Here is an 18,640-nt window from a genome sequence, read left to right as displayed (position 1 = left end):
GGCAGACAGACAGACGGACGGACATTGCTCAATCGACTCCAAATTGTCTGAAACACATTTCGTCCAAACATACTTGGGGTCTAAAACCATTATTTCGATGAGGCACATTTTGCCCGTATGAAAGTGTATATACCCTCGTTAGCATAAATACTGAGGGTATAATAAGACAAAGACTCATAATGAAATTTGATTTGGAACATTTCTTCTTTTGACACAACCCCCAAAAAGTGAGGTATTTTAGGAGATTTAGACTCAGTATGGTATAAATTTTAATTGAGAGTCTAAAAGTTTAACAAATAATTTCTACATATAATAACTAATTTTGTAACGTCATTTTCTTAACAAAGTATTTTACTTAGATATCTAGTTTTTTCTGGGACTGAAATTTTGTGTAGAATATTTCTTCTTTTAACACCTTTCGTCTGGAATTAAATTCCATGTTACTTTCATGCATCAACTCAAAAAAAGAACAAAACAATTTTATTCAAAAAATATTTGGGTGTTTTGTTGGCAAATTTGATGTATATATTATCTTGATATATATTGCAAACACATATCTCATTTATTCGGCGACTTATATTGAAATTTGATGGAGATTATTTTTGTCTTTGGCGTCTTCTATCTAGAATGAAGTTTTGTGGGATAAAACTTAATAAACTCAGATAAAGTACAACATTAACCCTAAAACGCGATTTTACTTTTGGCAGATTCCTGGCGCTTAGGTACGATTTAGAGTTTTGGTGTATTCGAGGACCTATAGTAAAATCTTATGACAAATAATTTTGTGGAATATTTTGATCTGATACCATCACATTTTAAAGGAGTTTTTAAACGTTTTTGAAAAAAAGGGACAAAAATACCCCTTTAGTGACTCGCATGAGGGTTAAATTTTTTTATAAAAAGATACCCCGCATTGTTGTCAGTAATATTGCCAAAGACACTTTATACCTAAAATGCAAGGATTCCAAGCAATCTAATGTCGAATATTTTAAAGCCAGTAGAAATGGTCGGAACTTGCCACGCCTATTTACTTTACTTCCCGACGTAAACTTTCAAAACGCCCATACACGTGTCTTCTTTTTTTCGGTCCTCTTTCATAATCTGTGCGGGGTTTCTTGTAATTTTAAAAAAGTTCGATTTTGTTGTACTGTGTAAACAACAAATAATGTTTTGAATACCGAGTTAAATTTTGAATCTTAACCAAATTGCATGCAAACTTAAGTCTTAAAAATTCCAATCCACTTAATGAATATTTAATTTATTTATCTATCAAAATCAGTTTTTAATAATACGTCTCATTCCAAACTTAAACTAAATATCAAACAATCCTTCCACCAAATACTTAAATAATAAAAATTAACCATTTGTCATAAAACCAAATCCATAGAAAAACAAAGAATTAATCCAATAAAAAACCTTGTAAATTCCCAGAAACCCCAAATGAAAACTTTTTGTAAATACTCACCTCGTTTTTTGGCTTCGATATAATAACCTAAGATGGGTCCACGACCAGATGGTCCATTTAACCAATGCATTTCAACACTGGACAAAGTTTTGGATAAAATCAAATCTCTGGGTGCCACGGGTGAACCGTCCTGGGGTCCGGTTGTGACATTTTCACTAACGACTGGACCATAATCAATTGTTTGGGCTCGAACTGTGAAGGTGTAGGTTACTTGCTCTTCAAGATTTTGCACCAAAAGACTGGTACCGGATACCTTTTGTTTGACTTGTTTACTGAATTCTAAAAGCAAGAACAAAAGGAATAAATTAGATTTCTCTCGACGGTAAATATTTCTCAACCACTTACTTTCATTTTCTTCGGTAGTCTCATAGGTAACTAAATAACCCAATATTTCGCCATTTTTGAACTTCGGTGGGTCCCAGGACACTTTCAGCGATTGCATGGTAATATCTTCAAAGCGTAGATTTTGTGGTGCACTTGGCAGGCCTTGCAGAGTTTTCACAGTTATTGGCGACGATCTGGGACCATCACCGGCCGGATTGAAGGCCAATATTTGTATACGATATTCTGTGAATTTATCCAAAAACACCAAACTATGTGACGTTGCTGTGGCTGACACAACTTCAATTTCTTCTTCCCAAGTTTTACCCTCTTCAAGTTCTTGTGGTGAATCGGTGACCAAATAGAATATTTTATAACCCAAAAGATCACCATTTTGCATGCTTTGCTTTGGTGGTTTCCAGCGTAAACGTACCTCTGTACTAGATATGGGTGCAGCATCTACAGCTCTAGGTTCTCCCGTCGGCACTGCTTCGCCCACATAAACGGCCGCAGGTGGGGTGGCAGGACCAGGTCCCTGGGAATTGAATGGTAATACCACAATTTCATAATTACGATCTTGTTGTAAATCCGACAATACCACTGAGTCAATATTAATGCCCATAACATCAGTTTTGGGTGTTGCCTGTAAGGCTGTAGGGAAATCGGAAAGTTGTTGGTATAAGATACGATAACCTCCTGTTGCGGCATCACCATTCCACATTGAAGTTTCCAAGGCATTCCATTTTACCCTCACCGATGTGGTGGTAATTGGTACTACTTTAAGATTGGTAACAGGCACAGATGGTGCTGCAGGCAAAGTCCTTACAATTATACTTTCTCTACTAAATGCAGATGGTCCCAAATCATTGGTAGCTTGTATGCGGAACTGATATGTTGTGTGTGGCTTTAGATTTGTCGCCGTATATGAGGTTAGTGATGGATCAACTCTTTCTGGCAACAAAGTCCAGGGGCCATCATTCTCACGCATTTGCACAGTGTAATATCTCAAAGGGGCAAATCCATCTCTGCCCGGAGTCCAATTGAATGTAATTTGATGGGCTTGTATTTGACTTCTGGAGATTTGTGGCATTGAAGGTGGTTGAGGTCGATCACGGTTGTTTGTGGTGTAAACCAATACTGAAGCTGTCTTACCCCAACCCAAGCGTGTTTGGGCGGTAACACTGAAAATGTAATAACGTTCAGCCAATAGCTGTGTGGCACGGAATGTACGATCTGAGGGTGAAAATTCACGACTGTAGTTTAAGCTGGAGGTTCCATTCAGCGAATATGTTACTTGATAAGCCAAAATTTCACCATTTGGATCTTCAGGAACATCCCAAATAATGCGGGCCGTAGAAAAGGATACATCAGGGAAACTAACATTTGAGGGTGCTCCAGGGGTATCCTCAAATGTTTGTACGCGTACAGGTGGAGTGCTCAAGGCGCCATCACCGAGCCGTGTAAAGGCCAATACTTGAATGTGATAGATAACAAATTTCTTAAGCTCCGTCAAGGTGGTGGTATATGAGCTGTTGTTGGATATGGTTTTGTGCAGAACTTGACCTCCACGATTTGTGGCCGCATAGAAAACTTTATAACCATCAATTTGTCCATTGCGATGTTGTTTGGGTACCTCACCCCATTTGACCACAATTGTTGTAGAAGATGTGGCATTGGCCTGAACATCCAAAGGACCATAGGAGGGTACGGCCTCTCTGGTTCTTTCTACGGCAATGGCACTTTCACGTGACTGTCCCACATCATTACAGGCTGTCATGGAAACCTCATACACCGTCCATTCCTCAAGATTTTCAAGAACATGCGAATTGGCGGTATGATCTTCAATGAGCACACTTTTGGGGGTAATGCGATTATCACTTTCCACCTGCCTATAGGTGATGTTGTAGCCTCTGGGATTGCCATACCATTCCGTTTGTTGTAAAGGAATCCATCGTACACGTAATTGTGTTGCTGACATGGCACGAACAGTAACATTGAATGGTGGATGCATGGGGCGGGCTTGTATGGTCTGGAAATCCTTGGTAGGTTCGGATGCTTTAGATGTGCCCACCACATTTGTGGCACTTAGCCTTAATCGGTATTGGGTGAATGGTGTAAGTCCTGTGACGGTCAATGTTTCAGCATCAGGATCGGATATTTCACATACAGTAAACCAGGTTAGGTTGCGTGCAGTTTGGGCTTCAACTTTCCACTTTGTAATGGAAGAGTTGCCATCAAATCCTGGGGTAAATTGTAGAACTACGGAAAATGCTTCAATGTTGGACAGAGCCAAGTTAGTGGGTGGATGTGGAAGTACTGGCTCAACTCCAGATTGTATGGTTGCTGTTTTGGGAGGACCACCTCCCACACGGGTCCATGCTCTTATTTCAAACCAATAATGGGTTGTGGCCTGTAATTGATTCACCACCAGCTGGGTATCCTCTGCTGTAAGATTAACAGATTTCATTGTCTCCGGACGATCTTTAACCTGGTGACGTACTGTATAGCCTGTCAAAATGCCATTGATATTTTTGGGTGGAGCCCAAAGCACAGTAACTGAACGATCGGAAACATCATCAAAATGCAGGGCAGTGATTTCATCCGGCACATCCTCTTTGGTTTTAACAGGGATACGGAAACTTCTTACACCATCACCGGGATCAGTGAAACACAAAACGGTAATATTGTAATCTTGGAATTTGTCCAACCCACTCAATACGGCTGATTGTTCGGCCAAGGGATCCAGCAAACTTGGTGGCACTGTCATCATTTTCTCCTCCACCTCACGTTCTTCACCATCGATTAGTTGGTTACGCCAAGCTTGAATTTTATAACCTTGATTTATACCATTAATTTGTTGAGGATTTGGTGGTGTCCATGTGACCTTTATGGCAGTGGAGTTAATGGCTTGTACTTTAACATTTGTTGGTGGCGCTTCGGGTACACCTTCTTTGGTCTTGATTTTAGCACCTTCCGTATAGACACCAACACCCATATTATTATAGGCAGCAATTTGTACTATATAGTCTTTCCATGTGATGAGCTCCTGTATCAAATAGTTGCGTTGAGCCTCATTGGTTATATTCTGATACATCCAGGGTACATTGTTATAGCCATAGAGGCGATAGCGTATAATATAACCTAATATTTGACCATTACGATGTTCTTCTAGTGGTGGTTGCCATTGTGTTATGATTTCCGATTGCGAGCGTGCTGAACCAACAAATCCCACGGGAGGACCAGAGGGTGCTAGATTGATTTAAGAAAGAAAGGAAATATGTTAATGTGGAATCACAGCAGAGTTAAAAAATAAGACTTATATTATAAGGAAAGCTTATTTCAAGTTTTTACAAAATATATACCTCGATGTAGCGGTAATTCTACGATTTTGTTTTAATCACACAGATGCAGTGAATGGTAAAAGAGAAATTTTTTGGCATAAATATTTAGCATTAATAGAGGGATCAACATTTAGCATATTTTTTGGAATTTTTGGAAAATTAAATAATAATGCAAAACACAAAAGGAAAAAATTATGAAAAGAACAAAAGAATATAAAAAGAAAACAAGGCTTCAACTGTGTAATGTTCAGGCGATACGCTACTGTGCTTGTATTCTTAGATATAGTAACTAACTAAGCAGTTTTGTATAAATTTCCTAAGTGCAGCATACATTCTAGGACGAATTTGTATAGTTTAAATATCCAGCTTATAATATGAAATCTAAATACAACAATTATTCAGGTAAATCGTTATCCTGACAGACCCATCACGCCTTCCTCCTACCTCTATATATATTTACATGATAAAAAATATGGCTTATACTCTTCCTGAGTAAAATTTTCTGAGAATCTTCGAGGATCACTTGAGCCAGTAGAACCTACCCGAACAGTTTAGTGCCAAACGAAGTTTTATACAGGCAGACGGCAGTCTATTGTACCATCTTTGCTGAAGAAATGACACACTATCACAAAAGCGTACATGTTCACGCATATCGAAGTTTATAAGCCGTTGAGAAAGTCGCCGAAGTATCTGAAGTATCATACCTAGCAGTTTCAATCCCAGAGAAGAACCAACCTGTCTAGAAACCCTCCATTTCACAAGATTTTCAAGAACATGAGAATTGGATGGATGAGAATGGATGGAATTCATCGGCATGGCAATCACAGTAACTTTAAATGGTGGATACATTGGGATGGCTTATATGGTCTGGAAATTCTTAGTAAGCTTTCCAACCTCATTTGTGACACTTAGTCCAAATCTGCATTGGGTTAATGGTGTAATACCTGTCAAGTAAAGGAAATGTCCTCTGGCTGCCTAGTTTGGTTCTCCCAACAGCAAATGAAGAAGACGACGCTCTGTTCGATTAACATGTTTGTCATGCGCCTGTGACACATCACCTGGGGATTTATCAAATGGACAACTCTCCGAAAAGCGTGTGATAAATTAAGGAGACTGTATCATCCGGATCTTGACTGGGCGTTCTTTTGTTGTGATGGTTGGGGGGTAACAACCAAGCATATGATGCATCGAGAAAATTTTGTTGTGTTGATGTACCGATAAAATTTTCGTCTCCTTATGAAGACGGTCCTCTGGTGCCAACGAGGAGGCACCCTGTTGCAATCCTCAGGGCGAAGTTCTGGCATGTTTGAATACGCTTACACTGCGCAGCGCTAACATTTGCATACCACGTTGGCACCGCCTATTGATTTATAAGAGGACAACAAGGTTTCTTTGTCAGAAACCTAAGTGCTGCCGGCCAGCAACTTGAGAACCTTTGTTCCTTCTGATCTTGTCGCAAATAGTTGTGGCTTGGGTGGACGACTTAAGGTTACACCTAATATTTTCGGGTAGTTGTCGGAATCAGGACCACACCAACCAATATGTTCAGGGGGTAATGAAAAGTGTTGTAAGTGGATTTAGCGGCGCAGTTTTTCATATTCCTCAGATGGAAGAACTGCACTAAGTGAGCTATGTAAACATTTAACCTATCATACTTATACGGCATCGACGATAGGACTCAACACCAAAATCCTACGTCCGTCTGCAGTCCGAGGAATTGCAGAAAGGTAGATGTTAAAGAGTTCCGGAGATATCAACTGCTCTTTGGTGAACATACCGTATCACTCTACGGGATTTTGACTTCTTATATCTACATTTTACGTAGGACTGGCGATCAAACATATAGTTGCAGACCTAACGTTTCAAAAAGCCCAGAAAGTAGTATTTTTGACATCCTCGAACTGGTTAGCATGACTGACCGTATCAAATGCAATATTCAGGTCCAGTGATACCATCACTGTTCGGGGTGTAGACTGTGATGAAACGATACAACATTTTGGTATATGACAGTAAACCTGGAACTAGTGCAGATGTACTTGAAGAGTACAAGGCCGACATTACTGCCATTCAGGAAATACGATGGAACAGGAAAGGCGTCACAACAACACCTAAAGGCGTCGCACTGTATTATAGCTGCCATGACACAAAGCATGTGTTTGGTTGCGGATTTGTAGTTGGTCGATTAAAAGCAAAATTCTTTAACATAAGCTTTATTTGCGCTCATGCTCCCACCGTGTTGGATGTACGATCGTTCCGAGGTGCAAACATAGACTCGGACCACTACCTTGTTGCAGCTAACGTACGTACCAGATTAAACGTAGCAAACAAAGTGCGAACAGACCTAACACGGAAGTTGGGCATCGGTAAGCTGCAATCACAACAGATAGCCACAGCATATTCCACTCAACTGGCCCAACTGCTTAATCAAAGCACTCCTCGTCCCGAAAACATATCAGGACAATGGCAAAACATTGCCCACTCCATGCAAACAGCCGCAAAATCAGTACTTGGATACCAGAGACCTCCACCGAGGAATCCATGGTATGACCAGGAGAAAAATGCGGCTACTTTACAATCAGTAGCAACGCGTAGCGCACGAGAGAGGTATCGGGAAAATCGTCTTTTCCGCAGGAAAAAGAGAGAGATGGAAAAGCGGGAGTGTGAACAAATCGAGATGTACAGGAGACAGAATGAAGTTCGAAAATTCTACCAAAGAGTGAAACATCAAACTGATGGCTTTGGAACTGGCACATCCTCCTGTAGGGACCAAGACAAGGTAATCTGGTAACTGATACAGATAGTGTGCTAAGGATATGGAAAGAGCATTTTTCCAAACTGTTGGTATCCAATAGTAGCGAAGTCGACGAAGATACCACAGATCCAATCCCAGAAGATGGTATTGAATGTATACCACCCGGCCAAGATGAGGTAAAGACAGCAATAAACCGGCTGAAGAATAATAAGGCAGTAGAAGCTGATGGCCTACCAGCCGAGCTGTTTAAAACCGGAGGCGACACGCTGATAAGGTGTATGCATCAGCTAGTTAGCTCCATCTGGCAGGAAGAACGCGTACCCGACGATTGGAAACTGAGCATCCTGTGTCCCGTCCATAAGAAAGGAGATAAGACTTTATGCTCCAACTATAGAGGCATAAGTCTTCTCCCTATCGCCTACAAGATAGTGTCAGGGATATTGTGCGAACGACTAAAGCCCATGGTCAACGAAATAATTGGACCATACCAATGCGGCTTTAGACCTGGCAAGTCCACCATTAACCAGATATTTACCCTGAGGTAAATCCTGGAGAAGACCCAAGAGATGCAGATCGACACCTACCACCTTTTTGTCGATTATAAAGCAGCCTTCGACAGCCCGTTAAAAGGTATTCCAAGCCATGTCTGAATTTGGTATCCCCGCAAAGGTCATTCGGCTTTGTAAAATGACTCTGACACAAGATCTTCAGTTAAAATAGGAAATAAGCTCTCCGAAGAGTTTTGTACCAAAAGAGGTTTCAGGCAAGGAGACAGCCTTTCGTGTAATCTCTTTAACATCCTGCTAGAAAAGGTTATACGAGAGGCAAACGTCAAAAGAAGTGCCACAATCTACACCAATAGCCACATGTTACTTGCTTATGCTGATGATATAGACATCATGGGACGATCAGTAAAAGAAGTAACCGATACCTTTATGAAGGTCGAATGAGAATCTGCTAAAGTGGGTCTGGCGGTAAACGGCGAGAAGACCAAGTTGATGGTGTCGACGCGCAATGCGTTCATTGAGATCGAACCAACTGTTGAAGTTTGTTCCTATAATTTTGAGGTAGTAAAAGACTTCGTATACCTCGGCACCGTCGTAAACACAACAAACGACATCAGTTGTGAAATGAAAAGAAGAATTGTATTGGCCAACAGATGCTACTTTGGCTTAAGTAAGCACTTCAAAAACAAAGCCACAACTCGTCAAACAAAAATAAAGCTTTACAAAACACTGATACTACCCGTGCTGATGTATGGTTCCGAAGCCTGGGTACTTGCGCAAGCAGATAAGGCAGTGCTTGGCGTGTTTGAGAGAAAAATTCTTCGAAAGATCTACGGACCGATATGCGTAAATGCCACCAAAGTAGGAGTGAGTCCCATCATTGTAGTTTTTTGGACCACACCAAATTGTACAAGTGAGAGCCTATAAGACACCTATATTTTCACTGGACCATAGCCATAGACCTCTAATATATTTGCACATACAATATAAGGAACCAATGGCTTATCCTAAATACGTAATTTAAGTTAAAAGTATTAAAAATACGCAATTTTGGCAGGTCCGATATGGGTTTTCTATATTTTTCAAATATATATTCACCACAAATATTTGTAAAGCTGTTTAAATTGAACACACAACATCTTCTGTATGAATTTATAACGGAAAACCATCAATAACATATTTATATTTTTTAACCACAACGACAATCTGATTAAAAATTGTAAAATACGGCCCTAAACCCTACACCAAAAACAAGGGCTGCTAAGAATGTTATACGTTATGGTTACAGATTTCTTTTATTCAGAGACTCGCAATGAAACTTCTTTTGGAACATTTCTTTCTTTAACAATATTCCCAAAAAGTAAAGGATTTTGCTAGATTTTGATCCAGTATGGAATTATGTAAAATTAACAGTCCAAAATTAAAACATATAATTTTATCCTAATATATATAAATTTGTAATCTAATTTTTTAAGAAAATGGCATACATAGATATATGGTTTATTTTGAAACTCATAGTGAAATTTTGTGTAGAATTTTTCATTCTTTGACACTTTTCACCTATAACCAAGTTTTATATTACTTCTATGTATCAACTCGAAAAAAGAAGGAAAAACTTTTCATCAAAAAAATTGGGAAATATTTTCATGTTTTTTCAGCAAAATTGATACTGATATTTTCATGCTATAAAATGTAAATAGACATTTCATTTCTTTGGTGACCCATAGTGAAATTTGATGAAGAATATTTTTGTCTCTGACATCATCTCTCTAAAATAATTTTTTGTGGGAATATTTTGAATAAACTCAGATGAAGTCCGACTTTAACCCTAAAACGTGTTTTTCATTTTTAGAGATTCCTGGCGATTAGACAAGAGTAACAGATTTGGTGTATTCTGAGACCTATAGTAAAATTTTATGGCGAACAATTTTGTAGAATATTTGGATTTGATACGATCACATTTTTAAGGAGTTTTTGAAAGATTTTCAAAAAAAGGACAAAAAAGATGATGAACCGCATGAGGGTTAAAATTTTTATCAAAAATATTCCCCACACCCTCCTGAGAAAAGTTGCCAAAGACACTATATACCTGAAATGCAAGGATTCCAAGATATCTTAATTCGAATATTTCGAAGAAATTAAAAATGGGCGGAATTTGCCCCGCCTATTTTGGTTATTTTCCGACGTAAACTTTAAAAACGCCGATACACGTGTCTCATATTTTTGGCTCTACTTTCATAATCTACTCGATTTTCCTTGCCATTTTTTTTGTTGTCGCACAGTGTAATAAGAATGAGCGATGATGAACCCGCTAAAAAGGCGTATAAATTCGAGACACATGGCGGTGCACGCAGAATTGGCAGGCCAAAGAATACATAGATGGCGCAAACAAGTGGATGAAGAGATGACAAGGCGCGGTATTCCAAAAAGCGAAGCACGAAACAGAGAGAATTTGAGATCTTTTCTTAGTTCGGTCTATGGAACAAGTGTTCTGTAATGGGCCAGCTAAGTAAGTAAGTGTAATACCATCTACGGCTAATGAAGAGAGGGAGAGCTAGTCAATTGATTACCTCCTATGACATCCCCATGTCAAAGTTGTAGATTGCACTGTGAGGCTTATATAGTGTAAGTAAAAGTAACCCTGAAAATCGTCGAATTTCCAATATCGAACTAGATCATTTTGCTAGAGGGTACATACAACTGCAGATTCAAAGGGCCTCTATGAATGTTTTCTTCTTAAGTATGTATGATCTTCAAACTGATATTTTAATTTTTCTAAAACCATTTAAACTATTGGGACGACAACCTAAGCTATAAAATGATTATTGACTATTTACAAATAAAACAATATCTTAAAAATTATTAATAAAATTATAAATCTAAAATAAACTAACTAAAAAAATTAAACTATTTACAAAATAACAAAATATGGCAATAGGACCTTTTGCAATTTAAATAAAAATATTTATATTTAAAAATATGAAATTTCACAAAAAAATTTTTCAAAATAATCTCAAATCACATCCAAAAAATATTCAATAAAAAATTAAAAAGCAAAAGGTCATCGCATTTTAGTTAAATAGAATAGAAATGACTTACCTTCCTGTGGCAGTTCCACAACATTACTTGGTTCCGATGGTGAACCTTCGCCAACTTGATTGACAGCACTGACGCGAAATTGATAAACTGTGGCTGCTTTTAAATTTTCCAATAAAATCCAACGATTTTCGGCCGATACGTTACTAAGTTCGGTTATCCAATTAAGAAAGGGATCTGGTACGGGACCTACGAATTTTTCTAATGGTGTTAATGATTTTGAAAATTATGAAAATAAATTAAAAAGTAAAGTGGGAGAAGGTGGGTGGCGGTGGAATGTTCGTTAAGAGGTCGGGTTAGAAAATGAAGGTCATGGGGAAAGGGAAAATAAAACGAATATTTTTTTTCGGATGCAAAAGTTCAGTTTTGTTTAATTTCAAACATAGACATGAGGGGGGCAAAGTGCATCACAACAACATTTAGAAAACAATGAAAACGAAAATTAAAATTGAAACCAGAAGAAGGATTGTAAATAAAAAGCAATCAAATGGAAAAATAAACGGAAAACGATGAAATCAATTTTGCAAAAAAGGAGAGAAAAATACAAATCAAAAATGAAAAAGGATCAAACAGAAGCAACAACAATAACAAATAACGGCCGCCAGCCAACCAATGCAATTTGGACGAAACAATGAAATGTAGATTAAAATATATTTTTAGGTATTTTGTTTTGTTGATGATTTTCATCAGGGGTCAGGTGGTAGAGTATGTGTTGATAGAATGGTGGTATTAAGTGTAATGGTGCAATGTTGGTGATGACGTTGGTATTGTTGAGGATGAGGATTATGATGATAATGACGGCGGCGATGATGTGGGTGATAATGATAATGGTTGTTTGGTGGGTTATCGTTTATGATTGTTTAAAGTTTTCAAAAAACAATAAAAAAATCAAAAGTTGAGAGGAATTGAAAGGTTGTGGTGGATGGTTGGGTGTTGTTGGGTGGGTGAATTGAATAACCGGAGCCAGTACATCCGTTTCCATGTGTGTTGAGATTTGGTATTTGCGTTTATATATGAAATTGTTTTGCATTGTTTTTCATTTTGTTGGTAGCAGATGTTTGTGTGTGTGTGTGGGTGGTATTGTTGTTTTAAAGCCAAAGTTTTACAAAACACACATAAGTGCAAAATGTACGCATAAAGAGAGAAAAAGAAGAAATTATAAAACAAAAAACCATTATTTTTCTGTTGAGTTGAGTTGTTATTGTTTTGAAAGAGTTTTTTTGTGTATTTTAAACGAAAAGGAAACATTTAAACAATGCAAGCGCGAATGCTTTACAGTTTGTTTGCCTATTAAAAAAACGAAATCTTGGCAAAAAATAAAAAAATGTTATGGATAAAGATTGACAGTCGACTCAGGATAATTACAATTTATGAAGTAATTAAGGAGCGAAACTTAAAAGACCTTATAAGCACTTATAAACACCTATAAGGTCTTGTAATCACTTAAAAGGCCGTATATGGAGTATGTGATGAAAACCGATTCGACTCGATTTGCAGAATCGAAATTGAATTTAATTGGGTTGCCTTCGATGATGAATATATAATTTTCTTCGCGAAACTCCCTTATTTGCATAATATTTTTAAAATCCTATCACAATTTCAATAAAATATTCACCAACATTTGAAATATACGATTTCGAATTATGCGAAATCGAGTCGAATCGGTTTCCACTACATATCTGTATATTATCTTTAGCCTTAAAGTATGGAAGAAACTGTTTGTGCCTTTATAAAAATGTTTCTTTTGCCAATCATTTTTTTTACATTTATCTGGAGTCGACTGTGTTTTTTTGACAAGGTTCGTTTTTCTTGTTTTCTTTAAAAGTTTGCTTAAAATTTATTCAATGTTGTAACTTTGTGGTAGACATGCTTATCATTTACACTCGCACATATATTTTTATCGCTGTACCGTGAAAATATTCCGCTAGCTTTGTTGCTGCTACTTCAGCATTAAAACTTTAGACATTATGTTCGGAACAAAAAGTTAAACAATTAATTATGTACATATATATTTTTTTGCAAAAGGCTGGAGTTTGTTAGGAGGTTATTAAGCGTTTTGAGTAAATTTTTCACAAGAATATACATTTATGAAATTGTTTGTGCAAGAATTCTGTTCATTCCATTTTGAAATATGAGCAGGAACAGAAAAACTTAAGCCATGAGAGGTTATATGTTTGTTACGTTTTAAGGATCCAGATCAGAAAACTTTGCAACCTGGACTGACTGTGTCCATAATGAATCAGGTGAAAAAATAATGGGTTTGGCTAACCAATGAAGCAAAACAATCCCACGATAGCGGGTTCATTCGTACCGGATTGATCCGAAACCATAGGGCTTCGGCCAGCGGCTGCCTACCCAGCATCAAATCTATGCTTATAGGTAGGTTACATCCTGCTACAACAACAACATGAAACAAATGTAGAGTATGTGCGGTCCCATCAATTCGGGCCAAGCACGGCATTCGCACTATATTTTTGTACTGCCTGTGCAACTGCATCAGGTTGAATGCTATTGTACCATTGGCCTGTCCACTAGATCGTGGCTTAGGAATGTAACGCCCGAGGGGCGAGTAAAATTTACTTAAATTTTTCTCAATTCATCCCGATACAAACTTAGCGAGTAAATTCACCTTAAGTCACAGGTATTGTATCGACAGCATCTTGTTGATGTGCGGGTAAAATCTTCTTCTCCTCATGAAGATGGTCCATTGGTGTCAGTCCTCAAGTCTGCGTAGCGCTAATATTTGCATACCACAGTGACGCAGACCTATTGCTTTATTAGAGGTCAAGAAGGTTTTGTAAGTGTTACCGGCAAGCGACTTGAGAACCTTGTTTCTACTTCTGATCTTGTCATGCTGTCGTTACACCCAAAATCTTGCTCGTGTTCGGAATCAGGACACCGTCGACCAATATGTTCAGACGGAACCTTGGGGAACTCCCTGTTTCACTCTACGGGTCTTGACTTTTTATACCCTCAGCCTTTAGGCTAGACCCCAAGTATTTTTGGACGAAATTCGTTTCAGACAATTTGGAGTCGATTGGTGCGCACGATAACTCTCGAACGGATCAACCGAATCAAACCAAATTTTGGGTATCGTAATATTTTGTCCAAACTTAGTTTAAGTTCGAAGATGGGCCATATCGGTCCACTCCTTCGGGTACCTCCCCCACAAAACTTCAAAATTTAACTGTAAAATGATGTGAACGATAACTCTCGAAGGGAGCAATCGATTTGGTCCAAAATTTGCACATCCTATTATTCCTTCCAGATATACATAGATCGGGTTTGAATATGGACTATATCGGTCCACTCCTTCGGGTAACTCCCACACAAAATTCGGATAAAGTGAAGTTTAAGAGCTCCTCTCGGATCGTTTTGAAAATTTTTTCAGTAAGTTTTCATTGATATTGGCGTAAAAGCTCCAAGAAACCTTGAAGGCACCAATCAAAATGGCAAATCCGCAAGATAATTCTCGCAGAGATTTTCTGATTGTTGCAAACTTTGCACATCGTATTATTTCATCCAGTCATATACCAGGTTGGAATATGGAATATATCGGTCCACTCGTTCGGATACCTTCCACGCAAAATAAACACGGGTTCCGGAAGCAGAGTAGTACCACAACAGCACTGCACGCCATTTCGACATATATTGGACGAGGCCTCAACCAGGACAAACCATGCCACAGAACAGTGATGGTAGCATTGGATCTGACCAAAGCGTTTGATACGGTCACCCAAGCTAGGCTGTTCGAGGATATCGAGAATACTACCCTCCGGCCTTGTCTGAAACGCTGGGTCATCAACTATTTTTGTGGTCGCCAGTCATACGTGGAACTAAGAAACAGGAAGTCCAAACCCCGTAGAGTGAAGCAGGGAGTTCCCAAAGGAGGGGTGATATCTCCGGAACTGTTAAGCCCTCCCGACGGCATTGAATTAATTACGTCCGCGGATGATTTTACAGTCATCGCGTCAGGTTCCAACATCGGTAACGTTTGTGACAGGCTTAACGCATATCTCATTGATCTTGTAGAGTTTTTCCACTCGAGGAATATGAAAATATCCACCACTAAGTCAAAAACCACACTGTTCACCACATGGACGGCGCAAATGAAGCTCCCACTGAATGTACAGGTCGGCGGTGCAATTATTCCGACCACAAACTACCCCAAAGTCATAGGGGTCACATTCGATAGCATGTATAAGTCGTCCGAGCATGCCACAGTTATCTGCGATAAGCTGAGAAACAGGAACAAGGTCCTCAAGTCCCTAGTCGGCAGAACTTGGGGTGCGGATAAAGAAACCTTGTTAACCACAAACAACACGATAGGTCGGTCTGTGGTAAGCTATGCTGCGCCAGCTTGGTATGCTAACGTAAGTGATACGCAATGGGATAACTTACAAATCTACCAGGATGCTGCACTGAGAACAGCTACAGGATGTCACCTCATGTCTGCAGTGAACCATTTACATGAGGAGACCAAGATCCTTCCGGTGCGTCGACACAATAGGATGTTGACGATGCAATACTTGCTTGGATGTTATAGGCAAGACCACCCAACTCACCATCTGGTGGATATGGCTGAACCCCCCAGGCGAGTCAGGGAGGATTATCGTGATCTGGAAAGGGAGGCCCAGAGATATAAAAGAGAACCTCTAGATCAACGTTCTTATCAGGCAGGTTGCGAACTTAATCCTGTACCAATGTTGTTGCACTGTTTCAGGTGGTCTGGCATTTTTTCTGCTTATGCTCGCCTACTAGAGCCTGCTGACCTCAAGAGCAAGTTTCCTAAGTTTTGTACGGAGGATGTTATAAAGTCAGGTTTCGTTCATCATGCAAAATGTGGAGCTACTAATTTGCTCGGCCAGTGCTATACGCCAATGTAAATGGCGAGAGCTTACTTACTTACTTAGCTGGCCCATTACAGAACATTTGTTCCATAGACCGAACTAAGAAAAGATCTCCAATCTCTCTGTTAAGTGCTTCGCTTTCTGGAATACCGCGCCTTGTCATCTTTTCATCCACATGTTTGCGCCATCTTTTCTTTGGCCTGCCAATTCTGCGTGCACCGCCATGTGGCCCGAATTTATACGCATTTTATAGCGGGCTCATCATCGCTCATTCTTAATATATGACCTAGCCAACGCAATCGCTGCATCTCGATACGTTTAACTATATTGATGTCGTTGTATAGCAGATACAGCTCGTGGTTCATACGACGTCGATATTCACCGTCAACGCATATCGGTCCGTAGATCTTTCGAAGAATTTTTCTCTCAAACACGCCAAGCACAGGCTTCGGAACCATACATCAGCACAGGTAGTATCGGTGTTTTGTAAAGCGTTATTTTTGTTTGAGGAGTTGTGGCTTTGTTTTTGAAGTGCTTACTTAAGCCAAAGTAGCATCTGTTGGCCAATACAATTCTTCTTTTTATTTCACAACTGATGTCGTTTGTTGTGTTTACGGCGGTGCCGAGGTATACGAAGTCTTTTACTACCTCAAAATTATAGGAACCAACTTCAGCAGTTGGTCCGATCTCAATGGACGCATTGCGCGTCGACACCATCAACTTGGTCTTCTCGCCGTTTACCGCCACAGACCCACTTTTGCAGATTCTCCTTCGACCTTCATAAAGGTATCGGTTACTTCTTTTACTGATCGTCCTATAATGTCTATATCATCAGCATAAGCAAGTAACATGTGGCTATTGGTGTATATTGTGCCACTTCTTTGGACGTTTGCCTCTCGTTTAGCCTTTTCTAGCAGGATGTTGAAAATATCACACGAAAGGCTGTCTCCTTGCCAGAAACCTCTTTTGGTCCAAAACTCTTCGGAGAGTTTCTTTTATATTTTAACTGAAGATCTTGTGTCAGTTAGAGTCATTTTACAAAGCCGAACGAGCTTTGCGGGGATATCAAATTTAGACATGGCTTGGAATACCTTTGAACGTAGCGGGCTGTCGAAAGCTGCTTTATAGTCGACAAAAATGTGGTAGGTTTCGATCTGCATCTCTTGGGGCCTCTCTAGAATTTTTCGCAGGTTAAATATCTGGTCAATTGTGGACTTGCCAGTTCTAAAGCCACTTTGGTATGGTCCAATTATTTCGTTGATCATGGGCTTTAGTCGTTCGCACAATATCCCTGACACTATCTTGTAGGCGATAGGGAGAAGACTTATGCCCCTATCTCCTTTCTTATGGACGGGACACAGGATGCTAAGGTTCCAATCGTCGGGTACGCGTTCTTCCTGCCAGATGGAGCTAACTAGCTGATGCATACACCTTATCAGCGTGTCGCCTCGGGTTTTAAACAGCTAGGCTGGTAGGCCATCAGCTCCTGCTGCCTTATTGTTCTTCAGCCGGTTTATTGCTGTCTTTACCTCATCTTGGCCGGGTGGTATACATTCAATACCATCTTCTGGGATTGGATCTGTGGTTTCTTCGTCGACTTCGCCACTATTGGATACCAACAGTTTGGAAAAATGCTCTTTCCATATCCTTACCACACTATCTGTATCAGTTACCAGATTACCTTGCTGGTCTCTACAGGAGGATGCGCCATCAGTTTGACGTTTCACTCTTTGGTAGAATTTTCGGACTTCATTCTGTCTCCTGTACATCTCGATTTGTTCACACTCCCGCTTTTCCATCTCTCTCTTTTTCCTGCGGAAAAGACGTTTCTCCTCTCTCCTTTTCTCCCGATACCACTCTCGTGCGCTACGCGTTGCTACTGATTGTAAATTAGCCCTATATGCCACATTTCGGTAGCAGCAAGACACTCCTGGTCATACCATGGATTCCTTGGTGGGGGTCTCTGGTATCTAAGTGCTGATTTTGCGGCTGTTTGCATGGAGTGGGCAATGTTTTGCCATTATCCTCATATGTTATCGGGGCGAGGAGTGCTTTGATTAAGCAGTTGGGCCAGTTGAGTGGAATATGCTGTGGCTATCTGTTGCGATTGCAGCTTACCGATGTCCAACTTCCGTGTTGTGTCTGTTCGCACTTTGTTTGCTACATTTAATCTGGCACGTACCTTTGCTGCAACAAGGTAGTGGTTTCGAGTCTATGTTTGCACCTCGGAACGATCGTACATCCAACACGCTTGATGCATGTCTTCCATCTATCACAACGTGATCAATTTGATTTCTTGTTCTTTGATC

At 39.6% G+C, this 18,640-nt stretch overlaps 1 protein-coding gene across 20 annotated transcripts in view; it reads right to left on the bottom strand.

Moving 5' to 3' along the window:
- Positions 1–18,640, bottom strand: part of sdk (sidekick cell adhesion molecule) — a 459,794-nt gene that overhangs the window by 15,278 nt on the left and 425,876 nt on the right. For 6 of the 20 annotated variants that reach the window (XM_073975482.1, XM_073975481.1, XM_073975473.1 and 3 more), the window contains 3 exons: positions 11,485–11,670; positions 1,811–5,035; positions 1,466–1,744 (listed from right to left, as the gene is read on the bottom strand). In XM_073975482.1, coding sequence (XP_073831583.1) covers positions 1,466–1,744; positions 1,811–5,035; positions 11,485–11,670 — 3,690 coding nt within the window. Of the gene's footprint in view, positions 1–1,465; positions 1,745–1,810; positions 5,036–5,148; positions 5,167–11,484; positions 11,683–18,640 lie in introns of all 20 variants that reach the window. The other 14 variants (XM_073975479.1, XM_073975470.1, XM_073975478.1 and 11 more) reach the window with 6 other exon arrangements.

The sequence above is a fragment of the Musca autumnalis genome, unplaced genomic scaffold, assembly GCF_047663935.1.
Source record: "Musca autumnalis isolate F117 unplaced genomic scaffold, ASM4766393v1 scaffold_3, whole genome shotgun sequence".
Classification (NCBI taxonomy): Eukaryota; Metazoa; Arthropoda; class Insecta; order Diptera; family Muscidae; genus Musca; species Musca autumnalis.
This window is presented reverse-complemented; position numbering and strand designations above follow the sequence as displayed.